The sequence below is a fragment of the Homalodisca vitripennis genome, unplaced genomic scaffold (genome assembly GCF_021130785.1).
Source record: "Homalodisca vitripennis isolate AUS2020 unplaced genomic scaffold, UT_GWSS_2.1 ScUCBcl_6370;HRSCAF=13553, whole genome shotgun sequence".
Classification (NCBI taxonomy): Eukaryota; Metazoa; Arthropoda; class Insecta; order Hemiptera; family Cicadellidae; genus Homalodisca; species Homalodisca vitripennis.
In genome coordinates, this window is record NW_025782474.1 from 3,113 (window position 1) to 26,996 (window position 23,884).

Sequence of the window (23,884 nt, forward strand, 5' to 3'; positions counted from 1 at the left end):
AACATCAATGTTTTGAACATAGACAGTACATATAGGAATTTTATATATAGTATAAATACAGAATAGCGTCAACTATTACATTACAATATCCATTTAGTGACTACATAAATCATTAAATAAAGAAGTTTGCATCAAAATGTTATGTAATGACAACACTGATTTTACAATTTTGCTATTATTTATAATATGTCATATTAATTAATATATTGTTTGGATGAGCTAAGTTACCTCAAAATATTCTTTAAATGGGTATACTGATTTTTCAATTAAAAATTATTTTAACTTTGTTAAATATGCAAATTTGTGAAAATTAAGAAATAACAAGAATTTGGATCCTATAGCTGTGGGTTTTTTTATTAAAAAGTTCTAAGTGATGTATACTATCTTCATTTGATTTCACAAGCATGATAGTTTGAAAAAATATATAGACCATATACGGTAAGGATTCTTAATTTAGAAAAATGCTGTTGGTAAGCGGTAATAATGGTTTGGAGATTAGCGGAAAAGACTGTTTAATGAGGGTGTAATTGGTATATCATCAATTCCTGTTGAGAATTTGTTTTCAAAAGCCATTACAATCGTTTTAAAATTCTTTCATCGACCTCTTTAAATTTGAAAAAAATGAGGCTTGAGGCGGTTTTTCATGACCCGATTGATTAACAAAATCTTTCTGAATATTTGGAAGCACAACTCTATCAACAACACTTAAAAATATCATAAAAAAATCATTAAATATATTTCCAACAAGAATTTGGTCTGATATGGATGTGCCATCCCGGAGTAATTGTATGTTATGAGTGATCTTGGTGCCATTGTTGATTTCAGATTTTATAACTTTCCAAGTTGATTTTGACTTATTTGTAGATTTCTTAATTTTACTGTCAAAAAACCTTTTTTTTGTCGTTGTTTATTTGAATTTTATTTTCAATTTTCAGTTGCTTAATTAATTGTTTTAAATCATTAGTTTTTCCAAACCCTATATGTTTTCTCCAATTGTGCAATTTTTTTCCTTTTTAATTTTTACATAATCTGAAATCAAACTATTTAGGTTTTTCTCTTTTTTCAACAGATATTAATTTAGGAACGCTAATTTAAAAAACATGAACAAATATTGAGTAAAAAAATCATACTTGGTTTCTACGCTAGCCCGGTAAACTTCTAACCAATTTTCACTAGCCAATAGCCTTAAAAATAAATCTGTGTTAGTTTTTTGAAAACTTTCTACAATACCTTAAATTCACATAATAAAGAGTATTTTGTACACCAAGAATTTCAAATAATTGCCCATCTTGGTCTGATATACATGTTTATAAGGCCAGATGTTTTTAATTTCTCAGTTGTAATATTAGTGAGGAAGTTATCTATGCTGGTTTCTGACTCGGAGGTAACTCTAGTAGGAAAATTTACTTTATAAACTAAGTTATAAGAATTTAAAATACTAACAAAATTCCTATATGTACTGTCTTTGTTCAAAACATTGATGTTAAAATCTCCTGCTATGATAATATTCTTGAATTTATCATTTAATGTATTACATAACAAATCAAGTTACTCGGCGATACTGAGTACAAACACTGGATACTTGAAACCAGCATTATTTCCTTACTGTTCACGTTTTAAATACTAGAACTCTAAATCAGTATTTCATATTTGTAACACTAGAAGACTTTAAATCAGTATTTTTAACGCTGAAAATACTGAGTATATTCCCTAATAAACACTGTTTATTTAATTAAACACAGTTTATGAGTACTTCTGTAAACAGCTGTAGTGATTCCTTTACATAAGAGTGGCCTAATTACCGACTGTAATAACTACAGACCAATCTCTTTACTTTCTACCTACCTTTGCTAAAGTGTTTGAAAAGTTAATGAAGAAAAAGCTAATTAAATTTCTAGAAAAAACTAATTTTTTCAGCAACAATCAATTTGGTTTTAGGAAAGGTTTAAATACTGAAGCAGCATTAAAAAGCTTCATAGATAATGTGTATACAGGAATAAATTCAGGGCAGAAAACTTTCCCCCTAACTGACCCAGTACTTTTTGTAATCTACATAAATGATCTTTGTGATTCAAATTTAAATGGAAATATTACATCTTTTGCAGACGATACAGCTTTATCGTATGTGAAAAATAATTGGGATGATATAGAGCAAGAGATGAATTCAGACCTTAAAGCACTGCAGTGGTGGTTTTCAAAAAATAACATGTTATTAAGCCCAGAGAAAACTAAGTACATCAATTTTAGTTTAAAAACAGATCAGCAAATTTTTAGTAATTCAATTTTGTATCGATGTGTCAATTGTTTTGTGTAGTAACATTCAGTGCCAACAGAACTGTGCTGTAGTATCCCAGTGCGAAAATTTAAAATATTTAGGAGTCATGCTAGATAGAGAAATCAACTGGAAGACACATATTGAAATTTTAAAACGCAAACTAAACAATATTTTAAGATTTTTTTTATTTTTTACAATACATTTGCACTGAAGAAGTGTTAAGAATGCTGTACTTCTCTTTGGTCAATAGTAGGCTTGACTATGGAATATTTTGTTGGGGTGGAGCCTATGAAACAAATCTAAAGCCACTTCTAACTCAACAAAAGAAATTCATAAGGTTGATTAAACGAAAACGAAGAATGGAGAAATCTTTTCCTCTTTTTGTTGATTTAAATATTCTTCCCCTTAAATATATGTTTATAAAGTTTTAAAAAAATATTTTATGTCATAAGTGGCAATTTACCAAAATTAAAAAATAGTTACAAAAACAAATTAAGAAAGCAAGAACCAATACCAGTTCCAAAGCCTAACTTAGAATTTTTTTCAAATAGTTATTGTGTTTTGGGACCTAAAATGTTTAGTATAATTTCTTCAATTATTAGTTGTGAGAATATAAAGTTATTTTCAAAAACATTAAAGAAGTGGTTATTGGGTTTTGATAAATTAGATTTTCTTCTCTGCATAGATTCCTAGTTAATTAAAGAAAGTAACAGTAAATTTTTAGTTTGAATTTATTTAAGTGGATTTTCATTTGCTTTGTAACTGCAGCAGCACACTTTTAAATAAATTTTTTTAGGAGCTTATAAAAAATCAAAGTTTTATTGAAATTTTCTTTGAGCTAAAAAATATTTTTGTAATAAAAGGAACCTTTCCACAGGCACTTGCCTCTAGAGGCCCTAGTTATTTTTGAAAATATTTCTTTTAATTTACGAGTGTTTTTGTTTTAATTTTATTTACAAGAATGTTACATTTTTTATTTAAGTTTGCTCATTAGGTTTGTACATTGTGTATACCAATGCATATAATGTGTTATTGTAATATTTTCAAAAATAAATTCTATTCTATTCTATTCTATACTTCAGGACTAGTAAAGTAATCCGTACGAGAAAATATTTGTACCTTGTAACAGAGTACTAGATACAAAGTACCTGTTGTCTGTATTTTTAGTTCTCAGTAACCGTTACAGATACTGTAGAAAAGTAACCGTTACAAAGTACTGATTACTGAAATACCGTCTCACCGCTAGTGGACAGTGGTTCGGTAGCTCCGGCATTTAGCAGTGAACAGTCCCTGGCGTAGGTTAAATGCAATTTATTCTGCACATTCAATATATTATAATGAAAACTGGCAGAAGAAACCGTATGGAATAGTTGTTATTAGTTGTTTAGTGTAGTGTTTAAAAAGTGTAAAAGTAGTGTGTTAAAGTAAAAGTAAAAGTTTGTGTGTTAAAGTAGTGTTAAAAAGTGTTTACCTACAAGTAATTTTATCTTACAGTTACTTCAAATAAATGTAAAGTATGAATGTAAGAATGTATAAAGTGGCTACAATATGTATGCGAGGATTAACCTAAATATGCTCTACGATTTTCCAGGTGAGTTGATTTAATAGATTAGATTTTTTTAGCACATAACCTAGACAGATTGGTTTTTGTCAGCACTTGGCCTGTAAAATCAATGTAGCTCCGGAAATAGGCGTAGCCTAAGAATGAGGCTTATTATTTACTATAGTAGACCATGTAGTGAATGTGTACAGAAAGTTTTATTAAAATTGGCTCGTACGTTTTTGAGATATGGCTGTCCATAGATTGGTTTTTGTCAGCACTTGGCCTGTAAAATCAATGTAGCTCCGGAAATAGGCGTAGCCTAAGAATGAGGCTTATTATTTACTATAGTAGACCATGTAGTGAATGTGTACAGAAAAGTTTTATCAAAATTGGCTCGTACGTTTTTGAGATATGGCTGTCCATAGATTGGTTTTTGTCAGCACTTGGCCTATAAAGTTATTGTGGCTCCGGAAATAGGCGTGGCCTAAGAATGAGGCTTGCATTTTAGTATACTAGACCATGTAGTGAATGTGTACAGAAAGTTTTATCAAAATTGGCTCGTACGTTTTTGAGATATGGCTGTCCATAGATTGGTTTGTGTCAGCACTTGGCCTGTAAAATCGATGTAGCTCCGGAAATAGGCGTGGCCTAAGAATGAGGCTTATTATTTACTATAGTAGGCCATGTAGTGAATGTGTACAGAAAGTTTAATCAAAATCGGCTCGTACGTTTTTGAGATATGGCTGTCCATAGATTGGTTTTTGTCAGCACTAGGCTTGTAAAATCGATGTGGCTCCGGAAATAGGCGTGGCCTAAGAATGAGGTTTGTATTTTAGTATACTAGACCATGTAGTGAATGTGTACAGAAAGTTTTATCAAAATTGGCTCGTACGTTTTTGAGATATGGCTGTCCATAGATTGGGTTTTGTCAGCACTTGGCCTATAAAGTTATTGTGGCTCCGGAAATAGGCGTGGCCTAAGAATGAGGCTTGTATTTTAGTATAGTAGACCATGTAGTGAATGTGTACAGAAAGTTTTATCAAAATTGGCTCGTACGTTTTTGAGATATGGCTGTCCATAGATTGGGTTTTGTCAGCACTTGGCCTATAAAGTTATTGTGGCTCCGGAAATAGGCGTGGCCTAAGAATGAGGCTTGTATTTTAGTATACTAGACCATGTAGTGAATGTGTACAGAAAGTTTTATCATCAAAATTGGCTCGTACGTTTTTGAGATATGGCTGTCCATATATTTGGTTTGTGTCAGCACTTGGCCTGTAAAATCGATGTAGCTCCGGAAATAGGCGTGGCCTAAGAATGAGGCTTATTATTTACTATAGTAGACCATGTAGTGAATGTGTACAGAGAGTTTTATCAAAATTGGCTCGTACGTTTTTGAGATATGGCTGGCCATAGATTGGTTTTTGTCAGCACTAGGCTTGTAAAATCGATGTGGCTCCGGAAATAGGCGTGGCCTAAGAATGAGGCTTATTATTTACTATAGTAGACCATGTAGTGAATGTGTACAGAAAGTTTTATCAAAATTGGCACGTACGTTTTTGTGATATGGCTGTTTATAGATTGGTTTTTTGTCAGCACTTGGCCTGTAAAATAGGTTTGTCTCCGGAAATAGGCGTGGCCTAAGAATGAGGCTTGTATTTTAGTATACTAGACCATGTAGTGAATGTGTACAGAAAGTTTTATCAAAATTGGCTCGTACGTTTTTGAGATATGGCTGTCCATAGATTGGTTTTTTGTCAGCACTAGGCTTGTAAAATCGATGTGGCTCCGGAAATAATCGTGGCCTAAGAATGAGGTTTGTATTTTAGTATACTAGACCATGTAGTGAATGTGTACAGAAAGTTTTATCAAAATTGGCTCGTACGTTTTTGTGGTATGGCTGTTTATAGATTCGTTTTTGTCAGCACTTGGCCTGTAAAATAGGTTTGTCTCCGGAAATAGGCGTGGCCTAAGAATGAGGCTCGTATTTTAGTATAGTCGACCATGTAGTGAATGTGTACAGAAAGTTTTATCAAAATTGGCTCGTACGTTTTTGAGATATGGCTGTCCATAAATTGGTTTGTGTCAGCACTTGGCCTGTAAAATAGGTGTGTCTCCGGAAATAGGCGTGGCCTAAGAATGAGGCTTGTATTTTAGTATACTAGACCATGTAGTGAATGTGTACAGAAAGTTTTATCAAAATTGGCTCGTACGTTTTTGAGATATGGCTGTCCATAGATTGGGTTTTGTCAGCACTTGGCCTATAAAGTTATTGTGGCTCCGGAAATAGGCGTGGCCTAAGAATGAGGCTTGTATTTTAGTATACTAGACCATGTAGTGAATGTGTACAGAAAGTTTTATCAAAATTGGCTCGTACGTTTTTGAGATATGGCTGTCCATAGATTGGTTTGTGTCAGCATTTGGCCTGTAAAATCGATGTAGCTCCGGAAATAGGCATGGCCTAAGAATGAGGCTTATTATTTACTATAGTAGACCATGTAGTGAATGTGTACAGAAAGTTTAATCAAAATTGGCTCGTACGTTTTTGAGATATGGCTGTCCATAGATTGGTTTTTGTCAGCACTAGGCTTGTAAAATCGATGTGGCTCCGGAAATAGGCGTGGCCTAAGAATGAGGCTTATTATTTACTATAGTAGACCATGTAGTGAATGTGTACAGAAAGTTTTATCAAAATTGGCTCGTACGTTTTTGAGATATGGCTGTCCATAGATTGGTTTGTGTCAGCACTTGGCCTGTAAAATAGGTTTGTCTCCGGAAATAGGCGTGGCCTAAGAATGAGGCTCGTATTTTAGTATACTAGACCATGTAGTGAATGTGTACAGAAAGTTTTATCAAAATTGGCTCGTACGTTTTTGAGATATGGCTGTCCATAGATTGGGTTTTGTCAGCACTTGGCCTATAAAGTTATTGTGGCTCCGGAAATAGGCGTGGCCTAAGAATGAGGCTTGTATTTTAGTATACTAGACCATGTAGTGAATGTGTACAGAAAGTTTTATCAAAATTGGCTCGTACGTTTTTGAGATATGGCTGTCCATAGATTGGTTTGTGTCAGCATTTGGCCTGTAAAATCGATGTAGCTCCAGAAATAGGCGTGGCCTAAGAATGAGGCTTATTATTTACTATAGTAGACCATGTAGTGAATGTGTACAGAAAGTTTAATCAAAATTGGCTCGTACGTTTTTGAGATATGGCTGTCCATAGATTGGTTTTTGTCAGCACTAGGCTTGTAAAATCGATGTGGCTCCGGAAATAGGCGTGGCCTAAGAATGAGGCTTATTATTTACTATAGTAGACCATGTAGTGAATGTGTACAGAAAGTTTTATCAAAATTGGCTCGTACGTTTTTGTGATATGGCTGTTTATAGATTCGTTTTTTGTCAGCACTTGGCCTGTAAAATAGGTTTGTCTCCGGAAATAGCCGTGGCCTAAGAATGAGGCTCGTATTTTAGTATAGTAGACCATGTAGTGAATGTGTACAGAAAGTTTTATCAAAATTGGCTCGTACGTTTTTGAGATATGGCTGTCCATAAATTGGTTTGTGTCAGCACTTGGCCTGTAAAATAGGTGTGTCTCCGGAAATAGGCGTGGCCTAAGAATGAGGCTTATTATTTGCTATAGTAGACCATGTAGTGAATGTGTACAGAAAGTTTTATCAAAATTGGCTCGTACGTTTTTGAGATATGGCTGTCCATAGATTGGTTTGTGTCAGCACTTGGCCTGTAAAATAGGTTTGTCTCCGGAAATAGGCGTGGCCTAAGAATGAGGCTCGTATTTTAGTATAGTCGACCATGTAGTGAATGTGTACAGAAAGTTTTATCAAAATTGGCTCGTACGTTTTTGAGATATGGCTGTCCATAGATTGGGTTTTGTCAGCACTTGGCCTGTAAAATCGATGTGGCTCCGGAAATAGGCGTGGCCTAAGAATGAGGCTTATTATTTACTATAGTAGACCATGTAGTGAATGTGTACAGAAAGTTTTATCAAAATTGGCTCGTACGTTTTTGAGATATGGCTGTCCATAGATTGGTTTGTGTCAGCACTTGGCCTGTAAAATAGGTTTGTCTCCGGAAATAGGCGTGGCCTAAGAATGAGGCTCGTATTTTAGTATAGTCGACCATGTAGTGAATGTGTACAGAAAGTTTTATCAAAATTGGCTCGTACGTTTTTGAGATATGGCTGTCCATAGATTGGTTTGTGTCAGCACTTGGCCTGTAAAATAGGTGTGTCTCCGGAAATAGGCGTGGCCTAAGAATGAGGCTTGTATTTTAGTATACTAGACCATGTAGTGAATGTGTACAGAAAGTTTTATCAAAATTGGCTCGTACGTTTTTGAGATATGGCTGTCCATAGATTGGTTTGTGTCAGCATTTGGCCTGTAAAATCGATGTAGCTCCGGAAATAGGCGTGGGCCTAAGAATGAGGCTTATTATTTACTATAGTAGACCATGTAGTGAATGTGTACAGAAAGTTTAATCAAAATTGGCTCGTACGTTTTTGAGATATGGCTGTCCATAGATTGGTTTTTGTCAGCACTAGGCTTGGTAAAAATCGATGTGGCTCCGGAAATAGGCGTGGCCTAAGAATGAGGCTTATTATTTACTATAGTAGACCATGTAGTGAATGTGTACAGAAAGTTTTATCAAAAATTGGCTCGTACGTTTTTGTGATATGGCTGTTTATAGATTCGTTTTTGTCAGCACTTGGCCTGTAAAATAGGTGTGTCTCCGGAAATAGGCGTGGCCTAAGAATGAGGCTCGTATTTTAGTATAGTAGACCATGTATTGAATGTGTACAGAAAGTTTTATCAAAATTGGCTCGTACGTTTTTGAGATATGGCTATCCATAGATTGGTTTTTGTTAGCACTTTGCCTATAAAGTTATTGTGGCTCCGGAAATAGGCGCGGCCTAAGAATGAGGCTTGTATTTTAGTATATTAGACCATGTAGTGAATGTGTATAGAAATTTTTATCAAAATTGGCTCGTATGTTTTTGAGATATGGCCATCTATAGATTGGTATTTGTCCAAAAATAGGAGAGGTCTAAAATGAGGGTAGTAATATAATACAGTAGACCATGTATTCAAAGTAATGTATTAAGTATAATCAATAGATATTTTTGTATTTGTTCTTTTTTTAAATTATAAAATTTAATTTTAATAATATAATTTAATCCTGAAGTGATTGAACTGGTTCAGGAACTAGGTTAGTTGTAGTTCAGGAACTAGGTCAGGAGTAGTTCATGAACCAGGTTAGGATTCAAGTCAGCGGATTAGTTCTTTTTATGGATGGAATCTATGGCCAGTTTCACACTGCTAAGTTTTTATGGTACCAGATATAGGGTTAATGTTGATAGTGTGTTGGTAACCACAGAATATTAATAGATATGAATATTAATATGTTCTAGAATTCATATTGATACTAATATTCATGGCTATAGTACAAATAGCCTAGCCTAGCATGCCGTATACAAATTGTTAAAATAATAAAATAAATTCCTAAGGAACACATACATACCTTCTAAAGTAAAAATATAGAATAACCTCCTCAAAATATAATAACAGCCTATAACTCAAGAGTACCTTAATAATTAAAATTAAAACAGATAGACAACTCTTCAAACACCCACATAAATAGCCTACTAAAATCTACAATAGAAAACTAACAATAACAATGAATGACTGAAGTAGTGAATGAAAAAAATTAAGGGCTTTTTTTACGGTTAATAGGCAAGCCAAACTCTAAAATCTACACAACCTCAGTATGCACCGATTTGTAATTGTATGCAAGTTTAAACAATACTGTATTGTTTCCAACTTTTCTGTAAATAGAATAGATATTTAGTGTAGAATAGATAAAAAGTGTTCACAAATGTTCTTTCATGTTTATTATTCATATTTACTATTATAAACAAATAATCTCTTTCCTGCTATTCAGACGTATGTTTATGCTTTTTTGGGTTATTTATGATAACAACATTTCTAGATAGTGTAAAAATAGAAACGTCATAAGACCCTCCAATCCAAAAAGATGCGGATACAATTTTGAAGAAACTCAAAACGTGATGACAGTGATGTGTAGTTGTTTTTTTGCAGTAGTGCAACTTTTTTAAATCACAAAATCAACTAATTTCCTAGAATAAATAAATCGCTATTGAATGATTCTAAGCCTTTACTTAAGCTATTTTATACTTTGTCCGGGGTACTAATAAATGGTTGTTTCTGAAGGATTCGCATATAAGACATGTAAATATAACAAATTCTATTGTCTCTTCTTGTCCTAATACAACGTTAAGGTATGATGTAAAATACATTTTTTGTAAAACTACAAAGGCACGACGAGCATGCTTTAAATAAGACGATATCCACCGCCCCCCAGACGTTCAACGCAATATGTGTGCTATAGTACAGCTTACATGGATCCTGTGAGCAAATGTTCATTGAGGTAGTGGGCTTAGATGGTCAGTCAAAAATTCGGCAAATAAGAGTTTATTAACCACAAGCGCTCAATTTTTAATAAGATTTAATTAAGACATTTTAGTAAAATTACATGATTTTCTTCCGGACATTTGCCATAGTTTAGTGATACAAAAAGTCATTGTTTTTATCACTACTTTTACCGTTATTTTTACGATGGTAAATGTCCGAAAACTCCTATTTCCTTCACAACCCTTCCATCGTCTCAAACAAACTTCACACAAAGTGTATGTTGTTATGATTATTCTTATAAGATGTATATTTAAATATATAATACTGATAAACTATACTAATATTACATTTGTTTAATACAAAAGTTGTTTAAAGTGTATTTAGTTTTTATTTTTGTAATAAAATTAGTAGGAATGACACTGTCCGTTGGAATATAAGTAAATTTATTTGGAATAAAACTAGTTTTTTAATTGTATTTGTTTATTTCCACGGTAATATACTTTACAATATTATAAATAAAGAACAGTATGGCTTAGAACTAGTATATGACAAATATACTGTACAAGTAAAACAAAAAAGAAGGGCTTAATTACTGTAATGGTAGCCAATAAATACATTAAATGGTAAATAAGAACAATAACAGCAAACAACAAAACTACCAACAAAAGCCGCAGACTACGTAACAACAAGAACAAGATTAAAACAGGAACTAACACTAGGGCATCACAAAAAGTGAAAAAGTATTAATCAAACAATAAGTGTAACAAAAAGTAACGGAACCGTAAAAAATATAAATATATGGAGAAGTAACAACAATAAATATATTTGCAATACAATAACAGTTAGATCATAGAAACAAGGATATAAGTAGCGTACCTAGCAGAGCTTGATGAAGGATTGCAGTATTATAACAAGGAGCAGGAGCTTTCTGCAGCACTACAAATGTAACTAATAAATTTCCTCTGGTTCGAGTAATGTTTGTTAATAGGACAAAGTATATAAGGAAACCGAACAACGGGAGAATTTCCCACTAAATGGCGAACAAGTGACTATTAGAAAAGAATCGCCACCCCCGGGCTGAACCCATGACGCACAGAAACATAGAATTTCTTCAATCCCAGTAACACGAGATTCCAAGGCAGACAAACCAGAGCTAACGTAAGTCATCTCCGTCTTAATTTCATCAATATCCTCTGAAATGCCGTCAATTTTATCGACCTTCTACACAGACCATCAATATTAGAAATTGCAGCAGCAATTTGATTAGATATTTGCTTAAGAGGCTAGTAGTCGAATCGAGGTAATCAGTTCTAGTGTAAAGGGCCCCATACACCTGCGAGTCTGGCTCGCCAGCCTGGCTCGACTCGCCTAGAAATGGACCAAATCCGTCAGTGTATGGACAATAAAGAGCCGAGCCGAGTCAAATTCAGGCGAGCCGAGCCGGATCCGCCACTGCTTGCCGTGCGGCTCGGCTCGGCTCGGCTCGGGTATCAGTTCGCCAGTGTATGGCGCATTACGGATCGGACTCGTGCCCCCACCACCGAAAAATCTGTTCATTCCGTTTTCACTACTGTAGGCCAAACGTTACGCACCACTCGTTCCGCCAAGGGTAAGGTGTTTTGTTTGTTTTGAGTTAACATGGCTGACTCCAAGTTATTTATGAGCCCTGATTTTTTAACAACATTTATTGAAGAGTATCGAAATTTGCCGATAGCATTTATTATGTATACCGGTAGCCAGAAAACGGAGAGTAGCAGTGAGGCGTTCCTCTGGTGATATAGCGTTTCGCAGTATAGTGTCTTTTTTTGTTATAAGCGGTTTAACCTTGTCCAATAACATGTTAAAACTTTCAGCTGACATCCTTAAATAGTTCTGATAGTCTTGGCGACTATCATTCCTAACAAAATTCAATAAATTCATGTGACTAAATCTCTTTCTACAGTATTTAGTAACCAATTCTTTGACCACATTACCCTTTTCTTCCGTTTCTTCTTACATAGCTCATACAATACCCCTAGCTCATCTAACACTATGCCCGCAGCTGCAACCTTCTTCGAAAAACTCATGCTTGCAACTGGGCGAACAAGATACGTAGGTGTATGGTGAATAATCAGTGAATCCGGCTCGCGAGCCAGACCCGCAGCCGCAGGTGTATGGAGCCCTTAAAACCATGTTATCGTGGAGTTTCCACTTATACGCTGATATCTAGTTTTAGACATACTCAAATAGTCGCAATGAAACCAGCGCTGGAAATGCCATAGCATCCCACACCCTTATCGCATCTCCGGATTAAACACTGCTCTCACGCAAATCGGACATGAGACTGCCTTGGTAGACTTTTACTATACAGAATATGGGTTGTATTAGTGTAATTCAGTTATTAGTATTAGTTTTGGATATTGGAGAACGGAACAGAAATCGGTCAGTTAAAATCTGAAGCTATTTAAAGTATCCTTGCATTGAGAACTTTAATACTATTTCTACACACAGGATACCTTGGGGTCGTTAATTTCTCGGTGTGGATGACGAAGTGACGATAACTTTCACGGTGGTCTAGTCGATTAGTCGACTAGTGTTTAAATGAATCGATTAATCGTCGACTTCAACTACTTTTGACACTAGTCGAATAAACAAGTCGAGTCGGCTACTTCAACTCCAAGCACTAGTTGTCAGAAATTTGTTTAAAATAAACAATAACAATGTGAATTGGTTACAGCAATAATTTTGTATTTTCTGGGAATATTAGATTCTTTCTCTGTCCTGCGATTTCAGCTGTACTGTGTAGAGTTCACGAAAGTCACTGAGGCCTATATTGAAAGTTCATAATGTCTTGTAATTACGCCGATGGCCTTTCTCCATATGAAAACAAGGGAGTTTTAGGTGTTGATGAGGTAAATTAATTACAATTAAATACTTTACAACTGTATTTTGAAATACAAAAACATAACTTAACTAAGTATTTACAAATCATGTAGTTTTATGTTTAAAATTACATTGCTAGGGTTTTATAATTAGAAAGTGTAATTAATTAGTGATTTTAAGCTATTATTGGATAGATAATTACATTTTTGTAACTATTGAAGTATATTACAAAATTAATGGGATATAGTATGATTATCCATCTAGTTTTTTCTATTGAAATTATCAAAGGAAATTTAATTATTATACACAATGATATAGTCAACCAATAGTAATTAATTTGTACTAAATCATCTATACCAACTGTATACACATTTTCATATTCTAAACACAATTTTTTCATTAAGTGACTTCTTTTAATTAAAAAGGTAGTTAGGCTAACTTTAGAAAACTAAACAAAATAACATTTAAATATGATACACTGTGTCTTTCTTGGTTTAAGATTTTTGTTTTGTTGTTACATTTTCTTTATTATTTAATTGATATTTTTACTGTCATCTGTTTTAATTCTATCGTTTGATTAATGGTTATGATTCCTTTATTATTTATGACATTACGTAATTGTTTAACCCTTTTACCGCCAGGGCCGTAAGCCACACTTGGTGCGTCGACCGCCAACAATATCTGTACGAGTAGTTACGTCGATTGCCAGGCTGTAGATGTTGGCTGTAATACGTTTTTAAATACTTAATTTTTTAACTTTATTTTTATTTATTAATACAAAACAATATTAACTTAGAAGTGTTATAAAGTACTAAAGTTTGTTCTTTTTACCACAAAATATTTATATAATACTGTTTTACATTTAACTAAGAAGAACTTCAGGAAGTTAAAAAAAAAAATAATTCGACCATTTTAAATATTTATTCGCCTTTTTACTGTAAAGGTACAAAACAAACATTTGGAAAAAAATCATTACAATTTGTTTTGTAAGTTATAAATCATATGATATAAGATATACCTAATCAAATATTAGGAAAGCTCATATTCCAGAGTGCATTAAAATGAATTAAATCAAAATCAGCTGAAACATTATTATGTAATAAGCGAAAAAGTAGAGAGCGTATATATAGGGAGTAAAAGGGTTAAACTATTTTTATTAATTTTAAACATGTGACTTTATTGTAGTATACGTTGATAGTTCTGTTATTCAATATATAAAGCATCTATGATTGTAATAAGAAGTATAAAAACTGGGTTCACTTATCGTACTCTGCCAAATTCATGTTTGGTAGTGGTTTTCAAGATCACATCTCACGTTTTGTTGATCTTTCAAATTGTAAGTACTTAATAAGTCTAGAATAACAATATTGATTAAAAAAATTGAGGAAAACCCTTAAAAACTAAATAAAAATGTCACTATAGTCCTCAGGGAATTGGGGACAAAATCTCAAGGAAATCTCTTCAAGTGGAATTTTTGTGTAATGTTTTAATTTGTTAAAACAATCCAGAATAGGACACAATAGATATTACTGAGAAATTCGACATTGCTCCCTCTAAGTTAGCCACAAATAGGCTATCTATATAAATAAAAATGAATTTCCGTTCGTTAGTCTCACTAAAACTCGAGAACGGCTGAACCGATTTGGCTAATTTTGATCTTGAAATGTTCGTGGAAGTCCAGGGAAGGTTTAAACGATGAGAAAATATAACCAAAATTGCAAGGAAAATACTAAAAACGACAATTTGATTTTCCCATACAAACTGTTCTTACCTGTCAAACGTTTGATTGATGTTCATGTATCCATAATTAGTTAAACAGCTGTAACAAATACAAATGACGAAGTGTCTCAGTATCATATGTTTACTTACTACTGCATGCAATGTTGGGTAAAAAAGCTGTCGCCATTATAGGTTAACATTATTAGTGCAAGAAAACATTAATATTAGATACTGCTTACAATGCCGAGAAGAAACGACCTAACATAGGTCGTCGAAGTAGATCGAATGTGCGGCGAGCTACCTCACGCGCTAATCGTACTGATGACCAGCAAGAGACTGATAATGATAACAGTCGTATTGGTATGGCACATTTGCGTTCTACAGTAAATCAGAATCGGATAGACAAAGAATGCAACGAGTTCGGGCACATCGATCACAACAGCAGCGAGCCCGGGAAAAGGAAATTGACCGATTCTGCAAACGCAATGCTCCTGTGAACCTGGAATGAGCAGCATTTTCCTACGATCCAGAAATCGATTATAGTGCTGACAAATACAGTACATCCAAATAACGCTGAATGTTATTATCTAAGATTGTTATTGGTGAATGTTCGTGGTCCGACATCGTTTTAACAATTGAGAACAGTTGATGGACATCTGTGTGCTACTTACCGTGAGGCGTGCCAAGTATTACAGTTACTCGAGGATGATTTACATTGGGATAATACGCTCAAGGATCCCATCATATCTTCATCAACACATCAAATTCGAACATTGTTTGCGATTATAATACCCACATGTTTCCCTTCGAATCCGGAGGATTTGTGGATGAAATATAAGGTGACATGTCTGAGGATGCGCTACATCGTGTGCGATGTTAAACTTCGAATCCTACACTACTAATTAATGCGGAAATTTACAATGAGACATTGATCACGATAGAAGATATGTGTTTATTGATGGCAAATAAAGTACTTACTGTCGTGTTTGGGCCTGATAGCACCCAATATTTTATGTCGAAGATTTTTGTTACACATGGTAAAGTATATCTTTATATATTTATGCACCGCAAAAAAGACAAAAATATAGTTTACCAGAAAGCTTTAAATTGATTACCTGTATTTTTACCTATATCGATTGCCTTTTGTCCGATATGATAATGATGATAATTTGACAATAAATGTGTTGTATTTAATGTATGCAAAAATGTCTTTGTTTATCATTTTTGATTCCAGGTGCTGAAACCAACAGAAAAGTCAGTGTTATGAATTTTTATTTATACAGATTCATGATCCGTGAAGGTGAAGTAAATCACATTTTGATGTGTCTTCATCAGTTTGCAGTTGACATGTATGTCAAAATTGAGACCGAACGATTGACGTACATCCGTCTAAACCAACAGCAGCTTCGATCTGAAGAGTACATTCATCTTCGTGATGCTATTAATGCCGATGCTAATGCAGAAAATGAGGGGAAAATGACAATTTTGCCGGCCATTTACATTGGAAGCCCGCGCCACATGCACGAATACGCGCAAGATGCAATGTCGTATGTTAGAAAATATGGCCGTCCAGACCTATTTATTACATTCACCTGTAACCCACAATGGATGGAAATTAAGAAAGAATTGCTACACGGCCAAACACCAGTTGATAGGCATGACATCACTGCCAGAGTGTTTAAGCAAAAATTAAAATCATTAATGAATTTCATTATAAAGCATTGTGTGTATGGCCAAGTACGTTGTTGGATGTACTCTGTTGAGTGGCAAAAGCGTGGTCTGCCACATGCGCACATATTAGTTTGGTTAGTTGCTAAATTAAGGCCAGAAGACATTGATTCCATAATTTCAGCCTAGATTCCCGATGAAACACTTGACCCAAAATTGCATGCAGTAGTAAGTAAACATATGATTCATGGACCTTGCAGAGTTTTCAACAAGAACTCACCCTGTATGGTCGACGGCAAGTGTTTCTAAGCGATACCGTAGAGCATTGATTGCTGAAACCATCTCGTGAAATGATGGTTACCCGTTGTATCGTCGGTAATCAGTTGAGGACGGTGGGCAATCTGTAATTGTGAAGATAAAATGACAAAATTTTGATGTAGACAATCGTTGGATTGTGTCGTACTCGCCAATATTGTCCAAAACTTTTGAAACTAACATCAATGTGGAATTTTGTAACTCTGTCAAATCGATAAAGTACATATGTAAATATGTTAAGAAAGGTAGTGACATGGTCAAGAGGTAATTGAAACGAAGTTCACCGGGTCAGCTAGTTATGAATAAAGATAATAGGTGTGCAATAGCAGGTATCTAAACTTTGCTAAAAAAGCAATGTATAACTTAATCAAAATTATCTTTAAATTGCTGGTAATACTCTTAAGATTACTCTTAGTTTTAGGTTCGTTTTTCAGCCTCAGGTAATCCTTTATAGCAAATTTTGGCCTCATTTAAGTTAAATACAACAAAATCTTCTTTTTAATAATTTTCTGATCTAACAAATTGTGTTGGACCATTCAGATTTATCATTTTGTGATTGACAAAACCTGTTGGTACATAATTTTGACGTTGTCAGTGCATGTAACTGCCTTACGACAATAAAGAGAGATTTGATTTGATTTCAAGGCCACTCTAATAAACCTACAACTCAAGTTTGATAAATTGTTTTAGAAATTCGATAGTAAGGAAGAAGTAGCAGAGAAGGTTGCAACACTTGCAGCTTGGATTCAAGAATCAAACCATGTGGTAATCCATACAGGAGCAGGGATCAGTACTTCAGCTGGCATTCCAGACTTCAGGTAAAATTACGTCAAATACACTATTAGCACGTTCGTCGTGAGTTTATTCTCTGTACACCATAATCCGTACTATAAATTAGAAAAAGAATCATAAGATAAAAGAGAGGGATGTATTTTATTTTAAAGTAGTGGAGTTATGCCATTAATTACTTATCACGGTAGCGTCTCGTGACGACCGACGCGGTACCAAAACGACGATCAAGAGGTGGTACCGTGATGATAACACGTTATTAAATATTTGTTTAAACATTAGTATTGGACTTAAATAATAAAGTTTATGTATTAAAATTAAACAAAGAACAAGTACTATAGGCCCACATATAAATATGTATTGATCCCAGAAAAACAATGTGAATCAAGTTCAAATACTAAATTTTTTACTTTGTCCAACCAGTTGCGTAATTGAATTATCGGCAATGTTATATTTCAGTAAAACAATTGATCAGTGTTTTATTTAGTAAAACTTTGTATTTTATTTTTGAATGCTTCTGATACACATTGTTTCTGCAGTATAATGTATGGTTTTATTGAACAAATACAGTACTGGTTGACGTCCTTTCTGTTATGTTGTTATTACGGTGGTGTAATTTGAATGGAAGAGCCTTCAAATGAGTTTGTTTGTGTTTTTCAAAAATTAGATTATATTAGAGCCTGTATCATTAGCTAAAAAACTGTTGCTCGTCAACCAAATCACGATAAATTATAATTTTTATGAGTTGCCAAACCTTTGCTTTTTTTTACGTGTTTGGTAAGATTTGTTGAAGAACTCAAATGTTGCGTTTTTTAAAAATCTGTCTAAAATTGGAAAAAAATAAAAATAAATGAATGAAATAAAATTTTCCACGGAAAGAATGAAATATTCTACAAAACTACACCAAATATCATGGCTTGTATTGATTTTTTGAACTAAAAACATTTTATGTTTTCAAAATAAATTACAATTTTTAATAATTCTAGAAATTAAAAAATATTATATGCTTCAGATGCTTATAAATTACAGTATAATACAGCCTGTTTCATTAGCTCAAAACAATTGCTCTGCCAACCAAATATAAATTAAAATTAATTTTTTGTGAGTTTTGCTAAACCCTTGTATTTTTTTTTCATATTTAATTTGATTTGTACAAGGAGGTTAGGTGCAGGAATATTGAGTGGCTAATGGTTAAAAAGAAAAGGAGACATGGCATACCCTATATCAGCAATGTATAATTTAACTTAGTATATTTTTTCTCAATAACCATTACATATATCTAATTTAAATTTCTTACAGTGAATTAACAGTACCTTAATGTAAATATGGGAAAGGAATTAACATTTGGAAACAAAATCTGCAATTTATAACACTATTAGACCTATTTTTTGTACCTTAAAATTTGTTATATACATTTTTATTCCAAACACAATAAATAATTTATGATTCACAATTGCTGAAGAAACTTTAAAAATTAACAACTCTCCCGACAGAACTATTAGATGAATCACAAATCTAGAAGACCTGTTTAAAATAATACAGTTGTTAAAAATTTCTTCCTCAGTCAAAGTGGATGAAGTTATATCAAGAATGCTTAAAACATGCAGTTTTTAGTTATGTCACCCATTAACTAAAGCAATAAACAAGTCTTTCCTATAAGGAATGTTACCTTCAAAGCTAAATACATCAAAGTTTTCATATAAAAGTAATGAACCTAAGCTATAAAACTTTAGGGATATATCTTTGTTCCAAAACTTTCTAAAATGGTAGAACAATATTGTACTCGTCCATGATGTACTTTTCAATACCACTTTTCCACCTCTTTAGTTTGCAATTTTTTCAACAACGATATCTTCACTTTTTTTAGGTAGGCTAATTTCTACTGCTTTTTCACTTATAAACTGTTTAACCTAAAGTTTTACAAACTATTGGCATATTATTATTATACTGATCATATAAGCTTGAATTCTTACTTTAATATTTGACTACTTGCTACTAACTTTTATGTTTATACAGAGGCCCAAAAGGTGTGTGGACCTTGGAAGCCAAAGGAGAAAAACCAGATATGAATATTTCGTTCAACGATGCGGTGCCAACAAAGACGCACATGGCTTTGGCTAAACTTGTTCAAGTGGGTGAGTACACTTTCCAGATTTAGATCAAATCCCTTAACCCTGGATCTGGCTGTCGAAATTCCTATAATGGCTGGCACTATTTTGCTAGTTGTGCACACCTTCATTCAAATCTATGTAGAATGTTTATTATTGAAGTAAAGTATACACTATTATATTTTGTATTTTTTAATATGAAACAAGGAACATTTATATGCTGTTGGATTAATTTTTTAAATTTAAATCTAGATTTTTATGTTTCATTATAAGTGAAAAAATGAAAAGTAAAACAAAAATATTCTATAGTAAAGTCTCAGAAATAATTTGTTTTATTACTTTTTTGAAATATACAAAAAGTCTTAAAAAGGTTGTTTATTAAAAACATAAAAAATTTATTTTCTCAAAAATTTGTAAATTGTTTTTGGTAAATAGTAAAATGTTGTGTTTTTACTAAAAATGTCAAAAAATGTTGTGTTTTTTACTAAAAATGTCATATGCACATTCTAACATTTTTAGGTATTTTTCGGTATACTTATTATATTTTGAGACCTTTTCTTTGTTGTAGAGCGTAAAAGTTGTAAAAATAAAAATATATTTTAGTGGTCTTTTTGTTGTACTTTTATATCTAAAAATGTTTGTGACATATCCTAAGAAGTGTTTTTCAAGAAATAAAAATTGCAAAAAACACAATATACTGCTAGAAAATGCTTAAAATGAAGCAATTTTATTATAACAAAAACTATTGTCTAATAATAATTGTTTAAATTCACCTGTCCTATTTACTAGGTCACTCATAGTGTTGAATAAATAAAAATTAATGAAATAAACAGTATTTGTAATCTAAGCGTAGGCCTAAGTATAACGATTTTTTAATCAAAATCTAGCCTAAAGATATGTGAATGTCACTAAATTATTGTACAATAAATGAATCGCTAATAAACCATTGTTCACGGTATAGTTTATATGTACAAGTTTAGAATTCATAAATAAAATTGTGGAATACACAATGAGTAATCCCAGTGCATCAATATGGCGGTTATAGTGCTCTCAAAATTATAAAGTTTGATCACAAAATAAACACTTATAATTTACTTATTCCTTGAAGATATCTATACCACATGATGGTAAATTTCACAAGGAAAAGTTTTACGTCGTTTGATACTAACACAACTCTAATAATTTAAGAGAAACAAAAAAATACTATCGACTAGTTTCTCTAGTCATCTAACATTGCAGAAATGTCACAAACAATGATTGCATCGAACGTCTTTCTTCGCAACATACATCAACGAACAGATGTTTAAAGCAGATGATCTTTTTCTGCTTTGTATTCTAGTCGTTCAACATTGGAAAACATTTTTTTAGCGACTAGTCACTAGTCGTCTAACAGATGGAGGGTTAAACTTTGATAGGAATTGATTATTTGCTGATTCTTTGTAATTAGCCAATACAGTTTGAACTACAATTCATTAAATTATATTTTAAAGTTTGTTTTACTGTGTTACGAGTTAAATCCTCTGATCAGCAGTGAACTAGAGTATCTGGCAATCTTCAAATGTCAGGGAATTCCATTTTGATTGAAACCAAGTATACAAATGACCTAAATACATTTTGTAACAAAATGTACTTGTAGCTTAATTAGAAAAATTCTGTATAAAATATGCTATCTATTCCAATCTCCAACAAATTTTAGAAAGGAATTTTAGATAGAATCTTTTTAATGAAAACGAAGAATAATTTGTATTGCTACAAAAATAAAAGTATACAGTAGAGTTACTAAATTTGTGATCATTTTCACTGAACCAAGTAAGAAATATACAGCAATGCATGAAGCTTAGGCCTTTGGCATGGAGAGCATAATGTTTTAATTTATCGTACTAACATTCGATGATTCTATTTTTGACCTGAAGTGTGGCGTGCTTGTATATATATTTTTTTTAATAAGTTGTATAAAGATAAAACAAAATATAGGAAAAACAGTAGACCTACACTTAACAAGGGGGCCGATTCCATCCTGTTTATTAGTACATGCCAATCTCAGCTGCTTCATGATAGGGTAATTATATAGATCAATAGCAACATTTTATTATTTCTTTAGCAATTGGATTTTGGATGAAGGCACTTGATGAGACAGCCATTTGTCAAGCTACATATTTCTCCTGCTCTTGGAAATGTCTTCTGGAAACGTAATCTGACATTTTTTGAAACCCTCCTTCAATACTTTTATCCACCCGACCTTCTATAATAAAGTAAAAATTATCAGAAAGTAATATTATATTCTTGGAATGAAGCAAAACTGCCTGTGTGACGTAGGTGAGAAATGGAGTCTAGGCCGTAGTCAACGCCTCAGAGGTAGACGAAAAACTGGTGCCGTGCTGTGGCTGAGCAAGTATACACTATTTTGCATCGTGTTTCGTGTGTGAATTAACGTCAGGTGTTTCTCACGAGAACCATAAATAATAGCTTTGACTCTCTCACACTCATGTGGTTTGTCCTATCAAACAAGGAAGGAACATCTTTTACACAAATTGGCTTATAAAAGCTGAATTTAACAACAGACTTTGGGTTTTATGCCCGAATTCTGCTTTCAGCACATGTGCAAGGTATAGAGTTGGAAAATTCATATTCTCCCCTCCAGAGAGTCGAAATTAAGAGATAATGGTGTTGAAACATTAGCGGTTGTGCTCTCACTGCATCATATATAAGTTCAGGGGGATGTATGTTATCAGTGATTAGGATCGTCCTGAAAGAATAAAATTAATTCAAAATTTAAAATTTTTTTAATCATTCAGTAGAATTATTGAAGTCTCAGTAATTATGTAAATATTTTCATCCAACATAAGACTAAATAATTTAATAACAGTATGAAAAAATCTGTTTTACAAAATTATTTTATAAATATTTACAGAAGATTTAACCAATCTTGAATATTAAGTGGAATGAACACTCACTGAATAATAAATAAATTAGAGGAATTTATAATGTTGGATAGAACTTAATTAATTTACTTAATAAAGTTGGATTATTTCTTTCTCTACAAATAAAAATGAACATAATTATCTCATGGTTAAACCATGATAAGAGCAGCCACAGTCAATATCTTCAAGGTTATGACAATTAATTGTAACTATCTTGCTCAATGGTTTAATTAATGTATAACTAAGCTGTTTTACAAAATTATGTATGCATCAGTAATCGCCTCAAGTATTACAGTTAATTAAGTAGTAGAAACCTTTTTTTTCTTATTCAAGTAATTTATTACTTCATATTTTCAACTTCATCAAATGGCACAGCATATGAAATAGATATACTATCTCCTAGCTTACCGTCCATGTAGTTTATTAGAATTAAAATAGTACTAACGTTTGTTTTTTCAGTACGTACATTTATTTGACAAGTGCTTTTCGCCCACATTATTTTTCATTTTATAACTGATTGTACCCATTATGGTGCACCCAGTCGTTCACTATAGAGCTTAGAACTTAATTTGTTAAATTATGACTAATATATTTGTACCACACAGCATAATTGGTGTAATCAACGTGGTGATCAGTGAACATCTAAATTATTATCAATTAATTATTTGTAACACTACATAATGATGCAGCATACCAGGAGTATTTAAATAGTCTTCCTCAACAATATTATATATTAATAGATTTGAACAGCAGCGTAATGGTACACTTGTTACAGAAGCTGTACTATACCATAAGGTTGTGATGTTTTCAGGAAAGTGATAATTATTTAACAATTCCTTATTGAAAGGATAACAGGATTTCTAGCATTTGCTACAGTTATACGTTACAAGAATAGAATACTGTGCTTTAAGAATTGGAATCATCATCATCTTCCTCAAATGTCAAAAAATCTAATTCATAAAACTAAGCAAGCACAAATCAATAAACAGCAGTGAAATCTCTAAAGTAAAATAATTACATCAGGACAAGATGTACGTGAAAAGTAATTTAAGCTACTTTAGGTTCGTAGTTGTTAGGAGAACCACAGATCACAAGGCTGTACAGTATATATACCTACTTTTCGCATCAGAGAATGTGACAAACTGAGGGGAAAATCGACATCGACACGTAATGTAGCTGCAGCACATCTGGTGATGGGAGGGAGGGATGGTTGTTTTGTTCAACGAAGACGAAAGTATTTTT

General features: G+C 33.0%; 1 protein-coding gene across 1 annotated transcript; it reads left to right on the top strand.

Moving 5' to 3' along the window:
• The first annotated feature begins 12,887 nt into the window (after positions 1–12,887).
• Positions 12,888–19,882, top strand: LOC124373774 (NAD-dependent protein deacetylase Sirt6-like). Its single transcript, XM_046832114.1, has 3 exons — positions 12,888–13,151; positions 17,515–17,642; positions 19,630–19,882. Exons 1-3 carry the CDS (start codon positions 13,086–13,088, stop codon positions 19,769–19,771), a joined length of 336 nt encoding a protein of 111 aa, XP_046688070.1. The 5' UTR covers positions 12,888–13,085; the 3' UTR covers positions 19,772–19,882.
• Positions 19,883–23,884: the final 4,002 nt, after the last annotated feature.